This window comes from Henckelia pumila, chromosome 2 (genome assembly GCF_033568475.1).
Source record: "Henckelia pumila isolate YLH828 chromosome 2, ASM3356847v2, whole genome shotgun sequence".
NCBI classification, from domain to species: Eukaryota; Viridiplantae; Streptophyta; class Magnoliopsida; order Lamiales; family Gesneriaceae; genus Henckelia; species Henckelia pumila.
In genome coordinates this window covers 134,537,128-134,551,970 of record NC_133121.1, presented here as the reverse complement: position 1 = coordinate 134,551,970, position 14,843 = coordinate 134,537,128, and the positions used below count along the sequence as shown (strand labels likewise).

At 31.9% G+C, this 14,843-nt stretch overlaps 2 protein-coding genes across 2 annotated transcripts; one reads left to right on the top strand and one right to left on the bottom strand.

Annotated features, from left to right (window-relative positions):
- The first annotated feature begins 855 nt into the window (after positions 1-855).
- Positions 856-2,339, top strand: LOC140878465 (uncharacterized). Its single transcript, XM_073282065.1, has 3 exons — positions 856-1,020; positions 1,104-1,415; positions 1,512-2,339. The coding sequence occupies exons 1-3, from the start codon at positions 856-858 to the stop codon at positions 2,337-2,339; spliced, it is 1,305 nt and encodes a 434-aa protein (XP_073138166.1).
- An 8,093-nt stretch (positions 2,340-10,432) lies between these two features.
- Positions 10,433-11,363, bottom strand: LOC140879580 (uncharacterized). Its single transcript, XM_073283343.1, has 4 exons — positions 11,317-11,363; positions 11,168-11,233; positions 10,824-11,085; positions 10,433-10,529 (listed from the first exon to the last, which is right to left on the bottom strand). Exons 1-4 carry the CDS (start codon positions 11,335-11,337, stop codon positions 10,525-10,527), a joined length of 354 nt encoding a protein of 117 aa, XP_073139444.1. The 5' UTR covers positions 11,338-11,363; the 3' UTR covers positions 10,433-10,524.
- Positions 11,364-14,843: the final 3,480 nt, after the last annotated feature.

Genomic DNA, 14,843 nt, shown 5'->3' with positions numbered 1-14,843 from the left:
GGTGTCACGTTAATGGAGGTATTCCATAGTTTAGGACAAAAATGCAGTGACATTAATCCCCAATTAACTACATTGCAATTCATAGCTCCCCATGAAAAGATTTCTGTCACTCTGAATGACGACGATGATGTTCGAAACATACTAAATCTTCATATGTGTTTGAAACTGAGCATAATTCATTTGAAGGCATCAAGAAAAATAGACCAGAGTCGGGGCAGTAGAAATGTCATTGGGTAAGATTCTTTTTTATTTGTCATTTTTATTGAGAATGAGTCTATTTTCATACATATATATGTTTTGCATGCAGAAGCTTATAATTCATTGCGTTGTTGATTGGGCATCATGCTTAAGTATCAATTATTAGTTATTTATTTGAATTTTGGTTAAATGAATATCTATGTTTGTTAGACTGATTATATATTAAAATGATAAAGGGTTGAAATCAAAGATGATATAAATTCAACTGGTGAAAGCCCGCTCGAAATTGGAAATGTAAGCAACTCAATTGATTCTTGGATTCAATGCATACGCGGCGTAGGACAAACATTTAAAGACGCAGCAGAATTCAGAATTTGTATTAAAAATTATGCTATCGCAACCAGACGCTCAATTTCTTTCCAGAAAAATGATAGTGAGAAGATTATTATTGTCTGTAGGGGCAAAAATTGTGACTGGAGGATATATGCCTCTAAACATAAATCTGATAATTCATTTGCAATTAGAAAATGCAACCTGATCCATTGTTGTGGTGAGGATAATTTGAAGTCCAGAGGGCATCCGAACGCTGATTCACCTTGGGTAGCTAATTTGGTGAAAGCGAAGTTGAGAGGGGAGCCATCATATCGTCCATGTACAATGGTAAAAGACATACAAAGAGACTATGGAGTGGAACTTGACTATCACAAAGTTTGGATGGGCAAAGAAATAGCGATGCATGATATTCATGGGACTGAGAATGGGTCATATGATAAGTTGCGATGGTATTGTCATGCTGTTAAAGAAACAAATCCTGGAAGTTTTGTTGGATGTGAAATTGATCCTATGACTAAAAAATTTCAACGAATTTTCATTTGTTTTCATGTTTGTCTTGTTGGTTTCACTAGTGGATATTTTTGGATGGGTGCCATATTAAAAATAAGTACAAAGGAAGTCTTCTAGTCGATGTCGCCAAGGATGCTAATGATGATCTTTTCACATTAGCGTATGCAGTTGTGGATGCAGAAAATGATTCTAATTGGGATTGGTTTTGTTATCGATTAAAAGAAGTCCTAGCCTCACAAGGAATCATTTTCTTCCACGGCTTTACTTTTTTCTCAGACAGACATTCGGGGTTGATCAAGGCAATCCACTCTATGTTTCTTGGTAGTCACCATGCTTACTGCCTCAGACACATTGTAGATAATTTTGTCAAACTGGTTAGTTGTTTTTAGTGCATTTTATTTTATAATATATGTTTCAGTTAATATTGGTTTGTGTTCATTGTCTTTTACAATTTTATTTTATTAATGTAGGTGTTGCGAAAGTATCCATTCCGTAACAAAAGACATTGGTCTTCGGTGTTGAAGAAAGCAGCATATGCTCCATCTAGGCATGAATTTGATGAACATATAAATCAGATAACTGAGTCCATGCCACGTGCTATAGAATTTATTGTGAATTCTTCACCAGAAAATTGGGCAAATGCTTTGTTTTTGGGTAAGCGATGGGGTATAATCAACAATAACATGGCTGAGAGTTGGAACAATTGGGTAAAAGCTGCTCGGTATTTACCTATTGTTTCTTTGGTAGACCATATACATATCCAAATTATGACCATGATGCACCAAAGACGAGAATCATCACTTAAGATGGTCCAAGAATTAAGCCCTAGAAAAGAGAAGGATGTTTCACTCGCATGTAGTAAATCTCGTACCTTGAAGGTTCATAGATCAAGTGGATCAAGGTTTGAGGTGGTGGATATGGATAAAACTTTTGCCATTGATTTGAATTTGTTGAGTTGTTCATGTCGAGCTTGGCAAATTTATGGGCTTCCATGTAAGCATGCTTGTGCCTGTATAGAATCCAAGTCCTTGTCGGTGTATCGATTTTGTGATGATTTTTTCAAAATGGAAAGGTATCGACAATCATACAAAGGTGTAATCAATCCAATTCCAACCTTCGACATGTACGAAGGATATATCGATGAAGGAGATATAATTTATGCTCCTACAGTGCGCAGTCAACCAGGGCATAGAAAGACTCAGAGGATTCCTTCTCAAGTTGAACATCATGTGACAAAGTGTAAGAGGTGTGGTAGGACAGGGCACAACAGAAGAACTTGTAAAGAAGCCATCAACTAATTGGTTGTCATCCCATAAAAAATCGTTTACTGTTTATTTATTTCACATTTTTATTCAACTGTTTTGGTTCTTTTTTTATATATGTCCAGCAATGTCTTAATTATTTTATTTTATTTCTTTGGCAGCCATAAGAATTTGTTGGAGCAAGAGAAAGAAACAACCGTTCATGGGTGTGCCAGAAAACGTACAAGATCTGGTCGTGTTACGTATTGATGTTTCGATGGTTTAGTTAATGCATTTTCTCTATTGTGTTATTGTGTGTCATATGAGACAATTTGTCATGTGTTTTGTCCTACTGGTTTGATATATATTGTGGTTAAACTTTTGTATTTTCGATGGTTTGGTTATGTGATATATTATGAGATATTTATTAATCACTAGCATATATTATGAAATTTTTATGTGATGCACCTTAGTCATATAATTGCAAACAAAACTGATATCATAAATTTATTTTTCACTGCCACACACTAGTGAAAATTTTGCTGATCAATTACTATCGGGATTAGGCCTAGTGTGCTTGTATAATACTTAATTGATGAACTTAGGTTCTCAAATATGATGTATAAGTACTCAAAACCATTTAAATAGTACTAGCTTTCTGAATTAAAAAGCCGTACGCATTGATGAGGAATAAACACTAGCAAAAATGTCCAAGAAAATACATATTTAAAAAGCCGTACGCATTCATGAAATTCATCTCACTTTTTGTTTTTTACATTAAAAAATACATATTTAGAAGTATATTTTTTAAGTACTTATAATGTCCAAGAAAATGCTAAATTTGAGCTTTGAAATACGTATTTTGGTCAATCAAATACTCCGAATGAGTAACAAAATACTGGATCTTGGCATTTTGAAGAAAAATGGTACTAATTAATACGATATTGTAATCAATACCAATACTTATTCAAAAAAACCATCCTTATGGTTAATAATATTCATTAATAACATTTTATTGGTATTTCTAAACAAGTGTAAGATGATCCTTAGTATGATATTATAATTATCAGTCTTCATTCCTATTACTTATGCGTGATCATCCATTGTAGATAGTAGTTTTCAAGTTGATAAGTATCCATTCACAACATGACTCATGAAATTCATGAAATTCATCTCAATTTTTGTTTTTTACATTAAAAATTACATATTTAGAAGTATATTTATTAAGTACTTATAATGTCCAAGAAAATGCTAAATTTGAGCTTTGAAATACGTATTTTGGTCAATCAAATACTCCGAATGAGTAACAAAATACTGGATCTTGGCATTTTGAAGAAAAATGGTACTAATTAATACGATATTGTAATCAATACCAATACTTATTCAAAAAAACCATCCTTATGGTTAATAATATTCATTAATAACATTTTATTGGTATTTCTAAACAAGTGTAAGATGATCCTTAGTATGATATTATAATTATCAGTCTTCATTCCTATTACTTATGCGTGATCATCCATTGTAGATAGTAGTTTTCAAGTTGATAAGTATCCATTCACAACATGACTCATGAAATTCATGAAATTAATCTCACTTTTTGTTTTTTACATTAAAAAATACATATTTAGAAGTATATTTATTAAGTACTTATAATGTCCAAGAAAATGCTAAATTTGAGCTTTGAAATACGTATTTTGGTCAATCAAATACTCCGAATGAGTAACAAAATACTGGATCTTGGCATTTTGAAGAAAAATGGTACTAATTAATACGATATTGTAATTAATACCAATACTTATTCAAAAAAATAATCCTTATAGTTAATAATATTCATTAATAACATTTTATTGGTATTGCTAAACAAGTGTAAGATGATCCTTAGTATGATATTATAATTATCAGTCTTCATTCCTATTACTTATGCGTGATCATCCATTGTAGATAGTAGTTTTCAAGTTGATAAGTATTCATTCACAACATGACTCATGAAATTCATCTCACTTTTTGTTTTTAACATTAAAAAATACATATTTAGAAGTATATTTATTAAGTACTTATAATGTCCAAGAAAATGCTAAATTTGAGCTTTGAAATACGTATTTTGGTCAATCAAATACTCCGAATGAGTAACAAAATACTGGATCTTGGCATTTTGAAGAAAAATGGTACTAATTAATACGATATTGTAATTAATACCAATACTTATTCAAAAAAACCATCCTTATGGTTAATAATATTCATTAATAACATTTTATTGGTATTGCTAAACAAGTGTAAGATGATCCTTAGTATGATATTATAATTATCAGTCTTCATTCCTATTACTTATGCGTGATCATCCATTGTAGATAGTAGTTTTCAAGTTGATAAGTATCCATTCACAACATGACTCATGAAATTCATGAAATTCATCTCACTTTTTGTTTTTACATTAAAAAATACATATTTAGAAGTATATTTATTAAATACTTATAATGTCCAAGAAAATACATATTTAGAATTATATTTATTAAGTACTTATAATATCCAAGAAAATGCTAAATTTGAGCTTTGAAATACGTATTTTAGTCAATCAAATACTCCAAATGAGTAACAAAATACTGGATCTTGGCATTTTGAAGAAAAATGGTACTAATTAATACGATATTGTAATCAATACCAATACTTATTCAAAAAAACCATCCTTATGGTTAATAATATTCATTAATAACATTTTATTAATATTGCTAAACAAGTGTAAGATGATCCTTAGTATGATATTATAATTATCAGTCTTCATTCCTATTACTTATGCGTGATCATCCATTGTAGATAGTAGTTTTCAAGTTGATAAGTATCCATTCACAACATGACCCATGAAATTCATGAAATTCATCTCACTTTTTGTTTTTACATTAAAAAATACATATTTAGAAGTATATTTATTATGTACTTATAATGTCCAAGAAAATACATATTTAGAAGTATATTTATTAAGTACTTATAATGAAACGACCCTAACTCTATAATAAATAAATATGCGGAAAATTTTTTTTTTTTATACTACTAAATAAAATATGTACATATATGCCCATACATATATGCACAGAATAAAATATTTAAAATAAACTAAATAAATAAATAAATAAATACTTAAATAAAATGCATTCTTTAAAATAAATAAATATCTGAGTCGACCCTATAATTAAAAATATACTGCATAAATAAATTGAATAGAATTTGCATGCACTGAAAATATTAAATAAAATATTCGAAACTCCCAACTGCTGTAAAATAAAATAAACTGTATCATGTTGACAAAAACAACAACATGCATAGTGACTCAGAATATATCACGGTCACGGGGCCACTGCATGCATGCTCATACGTCCTCGCCTCCGGTGGGTACAATCTCATCCTCAACGTACTCACCTGCACCATACCAGTGTAGTGAGCCTAGAGGCCAACATGCTAACATAACAAGGGTTTAAAATAATTTAAATCAATTTAATACTAATACATACATATACATGAATGAGCATGCTTAAAAATTACATAACATAACTTAACTTAAATAAACATAAATATCATAATACATAACATTATTGAGCAATTCATTTTCTAACATAGCATGGTTGTATCCGTAGTGTAACCTTAAATATACATTAAATACTGATCAGCGTGGAAACCTACGTACGTGGCCGGTGACGAATCACCTCAATCATATGGGGACGAATCCCCCTTAAATTGTCACACTACTTCAACTTCCAACATAAAATATTTTTATTGCTCAACTTAAACATTAAATCATGCATAAAATATTATTTCATGAATGCATGTACTTGAATAAAATGTGTGTCCTTCATATATATTTAATTTAATTTTCTTACTAACATATAAATATTAAAATAACTTAAATGCATAAAAATAATTAAATATATATTCAGGACACATGCAATTTCTCATGGATGGTCCTGGACTGCTGGCCCTAACTCTCAAGCCCATTAACTTAAATCTGGCCCATTAACGTACTTAAGCCCATTATCTCAAACTTTAAGCCCAAATAATTATTCTAAGCCCAATTAAATTATTAAAGCCCATTAAAATACACTAAGCCCAATAACCACTTAAACTGGCCCAATGGGCCCAAAAATCCAAAGACTGGCCCAATAACTTTTATGGGCTCAAAAGCCCATAAAATTAATGGACTAACTTAATTAAAATTTTAAAAGTCCAAATAAAATTATTTGGGAGTCCAAATAATTTTATTTCAATTTAATTGACTCAAAAACCCATTAATTCATAAAATGTTTTAAAAATAAAAAGACTCGAGCCCGGCCCACCAAACCCGGACCCGGACTTACTAAACCCGACCCACTAACCTACTGACCCGACCCGGACCCAAGACCCGACCCGGACCACCCTAAAACCCTAGCCCGAACTACCCCCTTCCCAAAACTGTTCTGCCGAGGCGGCAGCAACCAGAAAACCCGGCGGCCGCCCCGCTCCGGCCACCCACCGGCCGGAGGGCCACCCCTAGGACCTAGCTCACATCCAGGCCTTTCCAACAAGCCAAGAACCAGCCCAAACCGTTGACTATGGAGTGAGAACGAAGCTCTGCCACCCAGCCCTTCTGCAGTGTCGCGCAGACCCGAGCAGCTGCGGGAAAACCGTTCGTTCTCAAAGCTCCGACCACGAAAGACCATGAAACCTCTTGCAAAAACTTAGAAAACTTAAAGGGGGTTCTAACCCAACCGACCTTACCCTAAACCGTGGTCTGAGGAAGGAGAACGAAGCTCCCTTCCTTGACACCCTAAACCTGCGCGAACAGCACAGATTTTGTGCAGCCATGCCCAGCCTCTTCCTAGTCATCTCCAGCCCTTAGCCCTGGTTTAGGCCGACCCTAGGGACCCTCACACACCCATGAAGACCCCTGCCAGCAGCCATGAACAACCCTTGCCAATAAAAAAAAAACGTGAGATGATGCCAACCAATGAAAAAAAAACGTGAGGTGCTCAACAAACTCAAGCCATTTTTCTGAAAAGTTCTTAAGGTTCTTGATGCATACACAACATGCACATATAACACTGATATGGTGAAATAAAGGTGAAATAAAACATGCCTTTCACCGTAGAAATCAATTTAGCACGCACGTAGGACGTTTCCGGGACGACGGGCGACGAGAAACCTTAAAACTTTGAAGAGGATCGGCTATGGAGTCTTCTTGGAGATTGTTCGGTCGATGGAGGTGCTGAAGAAAAAGGGAGATGTCGGCTAAGGCTTTGGGACGTGAGGTTAGGGATATTAGGTTTAGGTTTTTAGGTTAAATAGAATTTAATTAGGATAATAACTTAATTAGAATTATATTATACCATAAAACACTTATTTAAAAATCCCTAATAATAAAAATAATCTGATGGGAAAGTTAAATCCCGAAATATTAGAGTAGGGAATTTTTAAAAATACTAAAAAGTCAATATTTTGGCTAATTTTTGAATAAAAAGGACTCCTAAAATTATATAAAATTAAATACTTAAAATTTTGAGATAATAAAACTCAAAATAATACTTTAAGGCTCTAAAAAGGCTCATAAAATAATTTGGCTAGAAAGTTGTCATCTCGTCCGTCCACGGTCCCGTCCACGCGATCAAATAATTAAAATACTAAAAATCATAAAAATTACTAATTATGGGTTAAATGCTTAAAAATAAATTAAATCTTGCACAATTAATTCACATAATTATTTAACCCATAAATCATAAATTTAAATAATTAAATATTCTAATTATGCAGGCGGATTTACGTAATTAAAATACCGGGTGTTACATATAATGTCCAAGAATGCTAAATTTGAGCTTTGAAATACGTATTTTGGTCAATCAAATACTTCGAATGAGTAACAAAATACTGGATCTTGGCATTTTGAAGAAAAATGGTACTAATTAATACGATATTGTAATCAATACCAATACTTATTCAAAAAACCCATCCTTATGGTTAATAATATTCATTAATAACATTTTATTGGTATTGCTAAACAAGTGTAAGATGATCCTTAGTATGATATTATAATTATCAGTCTTCATTCCTATTACTTATGTGTGATCATCCATTGTAGATAGTAGTTTTCAAGTTGATAAGTATCCATTCACAACATGACTCATGAAATTCATGAAATTCATCTCACTTTTTGTTTTTTACATTAAAAAATACATATTTAGAAGTATATTTTTAAGTACTTATAATGTCCAAGAAAATGCTAAATTTGAGCTTGAAATACGTATTTTGGTCATTCAAATACTCCAAATGAGTAACAAAATACTGGACCTTGGCATTTTGAAGAAAAATGGTACTAATTAATATGATATTGCAATCAATACCAATACTCTGAATGATAGGCATGCACTTCATCTCAATTTTTTTACATAAAAAAATACATATTTAGAAGTATATTTTTTACGTACTTATATTGTCCAAGAAAATGCTTAATTTGAGCTTTAAAATACATATTTTGGTCATTACAATACTATGAATGAGTAACAAAATACTGGATCTTGGCATTTCAAGGAAAATGGTAGTAATTAATACTATATTGTATTCAATACTAATAATGTGAATGATAGGCTTGAACTTCATCTCACTTTTTGTTTTAAATTTAAAAATACTTATTTTGAAGTATATTTTTTACGTACTTATATTGTCCAAGAAAATGTTTAATTTGAGCTTTAAAATACATATTTTGGTCATTACAATACTATGAATGAGTAACAAAATACTGGATCTTGGCATTTTCAAGTAAAATGGTAGTAATTAATACGATATTGTACTCAATACTAATACTCTAAATGATAGGCGTGCACTTCATCTCACTTTTTGTTTTTACATTAAAAAATACTTATTTTGAAGTATATTTTTGACGTACTTATATTTACTAAGAAAGTACCCATTGCCAGCTTTTAAATCCATGTTTTGATTATTCAAATACTCAAAATGAGTAACAAAATACTGGATTTTGGAGTGAACACCATAAATTTTCGAAGTACTGCCATTTTGACGAAAAAAATGCATTCAGATACTTTGAATATGCAACATAATATTGGATCTTCAGTTAATGTAACAAAATACAACGTCAAACGTGGAATAACTAATTATCTCTCTAATTACAGAGAGATCAGCCTTTGAACAAGCCTTGTTCATCCGAAAAAATCATTGAAGCCATCCGATCTCTATATCCTTCAATTGATGTCTCCCATTCATTGCAAAACTCCAAGTTATCTCTAGCATAACATTCACCCCATAGGCAAACATAAACACCACAACTCAAATCATTTTCTTGTTGCCAACTCTTTATAGGAATCACTTCACCATTGCCAATATCACATTTTTCCACTTTCAAAAGATATCCAGCAAGAAATTTGGCCTAAGAAGAAATCCAATCAAAATAAGTTTTCAAATCAATCATAAAATAGTTGTAGAATTTTCTTTAAAAAAATATTACTTTCGATTTCAACTTACAAATTTCTTTGCCGCGCCGGTGTAAATAGCACCATTCAAAGAATTTTTTAGTGTAAAACACTTATCGCTTGGAGTGTAGATGAGCAAGATCCAATGGTCTTTGTGACTGATCGGAAAAATCAAGTGTTTACACCTTTCCAAAACATCTTTATTTAGCTCTGACAGCTTGCTCAATGTACTCCTGTCCAACTTTGATGTAAATTCTGTAAAATCATTATCTTTGACCTGCTTCTGCTTCATTTTTTCAAGCATCCCAATCACAGTGATCTATAAATTAAAATAAATCGTTAAATATCTATGGGATGAAAGTATTCAATTGTTATCATCGACAATGTGTACCTGGACATTGGGAGACATGCAATATATGTCATGCCCATAATTATGCTTTTTATTGCTCAAACTATTAAAATAGGCATGAACAAGGTCCGATCGTATTTTCTTGCCAAACAAACAAAGCAATAACTCGTTCCCATACAATATTACGGTATCATCTTGCCATACTACACCACTGCAAAGCAAAGATAACAAACTTAATAAAAACAAACACAAAATGGAGAAATTTTAATTTCAGAAAAAAAAAATAAAAGAGTTAAAATATTTCTACCCCAAAGTATCCCCGCAGATGTACTTTTCAATAATAATCCTTTCTTCTGTTGAGATTTGATCATGTCCATTGTAGTCTTGTCTTCCTCGGAACTCCTGTAGAGCTTCTTCTACGGCACTTTCAGCAATAGCTTTAACATCAATATCATCCTATACAACAATAAAAAAATACGCACAAACAAAAATCAATAAAACTTAAGCACTAAAAAAATCATAAGACATCATTAATATTAATATGTATAGTAAAGCATATATATTAAAATACCACATCAAAAAATTCGATTGAATGTTTCTTTCTCTTCGACTTTGGCGTTGTGCTGGGTGGAGTCATATAGTCAGGATGTTTTCTTTTTTTCAACCGGTTCCTTCTTTTTTGAACGTTCTTCACAATAGATGATTTTTCATTATAAATAATCATCTCTTTCTCTTTTCCAATGTTCATACCTAATTGATCGTTATCTCCATTATTTGTGTTCATTTCCACTTTTTTATCAACCACTTCATTTAATTTTTCAGCATCCGGATCAACTTCTCGATCGACATCTTGCTCGGTATGAAATTCATCATATATATGTGATGTATCCTTAAATCCAGATCGGCTAGCTTCATCTTCAGCCACTAAATTTTTTTCCTTCAACACTTTAATCTCCTTTTCAAGTCTTTTTATGTGATCCAATAATTCGGATTCATTGGATTGATGATGAACCTGAAAATTGAAATGTTAATTACACTATTGGTTGAACAATATTCTATCGATATATTTGCTATCATGAATTACAAATGGTTACCTCACTAAATCTCTCTATGCTACCAACAAGTACTTTTTCCTCTTCGAATGGCTTGATTGGCACAATCTAAAAACAGAAAATAACAATTTTTTATTTTAAGAATACATTGAAAAAAATGTATAGAACGGTATAGATTAAATTGCACAAACCTTATTTGATTTCACAGCCATTAATACAGCTTCTGCACCCTTAGGATTAACGGAAATCTTACTCTCACTCCACTTGAATAAACGAGGGAAACAACGTAAAACATGAGGTTCACCGAGCATAGGAACTCTTTCATATACCCAAGCCTATAAAAACAAAATAATTAACATTTACTAACTCAAAATATAAGATGTATAAGCTGAAAAAATAAATAAAATACCATTAATCCAACTATGCAGCCTCCCATATACTTTTTATCCTTCTTTTTCAGTTTAGAGAATCCAAGAGGATCTTCAATTTCATAACGCAAAAACCTAAAAGCTGCATCTCCCCAAGCATACTCAAAAAATGTTTCCAAGTTGTCCAAGTATGGGAAAATAAATTTTGGCGTGCCAAAATTACTAATAGGAAAAATTACACAATTAAAAAGTAGCAAAATAAAATTTCTGAAAAAGTCATCAATTTCCTGCTCATTATCTGCCAACTCTAATAACTTCTTAGAGATTAGATTTCTATGAACAAATTTCATTCCCTTGAAACAACATTGAAGGAAGTTAGAACCCAATTTTAAATCGATGTTAACCGGTTGACCAATGTTAGATAAGCCTATAACGATCGAGAAATCCCGAGAAGTGAATGGCACCATAGTATTTTTTCCAAAACAAAAACTACATGTCTCCATTTCAAAGCGTTTAAGCATAGCATTGACTCTTGATGTGCTTATAGAAAGCCTTTTGATCTTCAACCAAGGGGCAAGAGGTGAAGCCTCTATCATCTTCAACTACAATTCACCCATTTTGGGAACCAACTGCTCCATAACATTTAAAAATTTGGTTGGAGAACACCTTGAATAACCTTCTTTTTCGCTCTCTCTCTGATGTCTCCATCACTAGCATCCATATTTTTTTTAGTCTTTGTCATTTCTTATTCAAAAAATAATAATTAGTAATAACATGTACAAATATTTCAACACAAATACAGTGGTTCAAAAACTTCAGAAGACTGATGAAAGCAACTATCGCTTGTGGACGAACTCAAACAAAAACAAGACATGTAATTACTGGAATCAGGAATGTAAATAGATGTATAAAACCAGAATCTGCATCCAATTGGCAGCAACATCATAATTCTATAATTTTGTTCACTTTCTAAATGAAGACCCACAAATTCACTTTAATGATTGCATTTCTTCAAGGCAAACACCACATTTCCTCTATTTTGCCACACGGCAATGCAAAATCCCAATTAAAGAATGAAATATATCATGCGAGGCCTATTTTTTGTCACACGGAAAAGTGTAGCAGGAACAGGGCAAAAAAATCACCATACAATTATTAAAACAATTATTAAACCAACTAAACTCCCAAAAAATGGAAAATGTGTCCAAATTCATAAAAAGATGAATGCATTATACGAAAATTACACAATCAAATTTCATAGTTCCAATAACACAAAAAATAGAATGGACAAACTTTAAATCGAAGTCCTTTTGTTGGTGAGGGAGTGGCCGTGAGGGATCGAAGTCGTTTGTTTGGCGATTAAGGAGTCGACGTTGCTTCCTTGCAAAATTCTTATCGTAAACCCCTTCACATTACCCCAGCTTCAAAAGAGAACGACTTTCAAATTTCAAACTACAGAGATGGGGGATGAGGCGAGCCATTGATAGAAGATCGGAGAGACAAGGAGTTGATGAAGATGTAGGATTGGAGAAGATGAGAACGAGGGATTTGAGAATGGGGAATTGGAATGATATTTAGAATAAAAATATTACTTTTATTAATAATAAAAAATAAAATAAGAAATAAGTTTGTATAAGGAGTTTAAAATAAGTTTTAGTTTGGGTCAGGTATCAGATAAAAAAAATTTTTATGTAGGGACTGATTTCTAATCTTTAACTTGGCAGAGGTATTTTTTTCCAATTTACCGATAATAAAATAAAAAATAATAATATTTTCGTTAATATTTTTTTTGAAAAAATATAAACAATTGTAGGTTGAAAATAAAGATATTTTAAAATTATTTTGAGTGCAAATTGCTCAAAAATCCCCAATGCAAACATGTTTTGCTCTGCACTCCCTAGCCACTTTTTTGTACCACATTTTTTGTTAATTTGTACCATATCTTGTATGATTTTGTACCACATATTAATGTATTGTTTTGTACCACATTTATGACTAGGGACCTCAAAGCAAAACATGTTTGTATTTGGGGATTTTTGAGGGCGTGTATCCCTCTATGTAAGACTCCATGTACACATAGCATTATCTTTAATTTTTTGAGTAGTTTGAAGAGTTATATTGTGACAATAGAATAGTCCTATTTTACTTTTTAGTTCTCACAAACACAAAATTGTAAATTTACTTGTATATTTGAGTTCTTACCCACTATATTCGTTAATTTTGTTTGGCTTTAAATATTTTCCGATTCGATCAATTTAAATTCTCCTTCAGTTAATGTATCTATGGTAGAGCCCATAAAATAAATAAATATACACACCTAAGGGGTGTCTAAGTTGGTGGAATAGGTGAACTCTTGGCCATAGGGCTTGCCTAGTGTGGTTTACCTGACTAGCGTAGTTTGCAGGCTGTTGTCTTAGTCCGAGAATTTACTCATAACGCACGAAAAGGTAACGAATGCGAGTTTCCACGTAAAAATAAAATTTTTGTGGAAAAGTTCAAAGCCTTTTTTAAAAGCAATTCCAGACGCTACTTAAGAAACAAATTTTTTACGCAAATTAAAGAACGAAAAGATTACTTCTCAAAATTCCAAAAAAAAAAAAAAAAAAATCACCAATATACCATGGCGCAAAAGTATTTTACATATATTGATGATAACGAACGATATAAAAAAAGTTTTTTGTAGTTGATATCACGAATCTACTTTTATAAGATAAGTTAATCTGATTTATATTTATAACAAGTAATACTTTCGACATAAAAAAATCTTATGTGATTTGAAAGGAATAAGCTTGCAAGATACAAATTACTTTTATTTCCTATCTTGATTAGATATCTCTACTATTCAATTAAACTTGAGCACCCTTTATTTTTTTATTATTTTTTTATTTTTTATTTTTTTTTGTGACGTGGAAACCCGCAGCCGCTATATTTCGGTGCGCTCTAGGTAAACCCTCGGACTAACGCAATAGGCTGCAAACTACGCTTGTCAGATAAATCACATTAGGCAAGCCCTTTGTGACAGGCTAGTCCAAGAAAGTGTTGGCAGGGGAATCGAACTCCTGACCTATGGCCAAGATTTCACCTACTCCACCAACTTGGACAACCCCTTAGGGGCACTTGAATACCCTTTAATAACTACTTTTGGTGTGTCAAGATCACACCAATTTTTTCTCCATTTTACCCCTATCACCAAAAATATCTTTTAATTTTATCTTTTTATCCACAATTTTCTCCACTTTTCCTCATCTACCTTTTTGAATATAATAGAATATTAAATTTATACTAATTTTCAAGTACTAAATAATATATTATTTCATAAATAAAAAATCATAAAATATCAGATGATAACA

Coding starts and splice junctions, on each gene's coding strand:
- LOC140878465 (XM_073282065.1), top strand. CDS start 856: ATGGTAAAAGACATACAAAGAGACTATGGAGTGGAACTTGACTATCAC. Junction 1,021..1,103: donor AAACAAATCCTGGAAGTTTT/GTTGGATGTGAA, acceptor TGGTTTCACTAG/TGGATATTTTTGGATGGGTG. Junction 1,416..1,511: donor TAGATAATTTTGTCAAACTG/GTTAGTTGTTTT, acceptor TTATTAATGTAG/GTGTTGCGAAAGTATCCATT.
- LOC140879580 (XM_073283343.1), bottom strand. CDS start 11,337: ATGGCTGTGAAATCAAATAAG. Junction 11,234..11,316: donor TGGCTGTGAAATCAAATAAG/GTTTGTGCAATT, acceptor TTCTGTTTTTAG/ATTGTGCCAATCAAGCCATT. Junction 11,086..11,167: donor GCATAGAGAGATTTAGTGAG/GTAACCATTTGT, acceptor TTCAATTTTCAG/GTTCATCATCAATCCAATGA.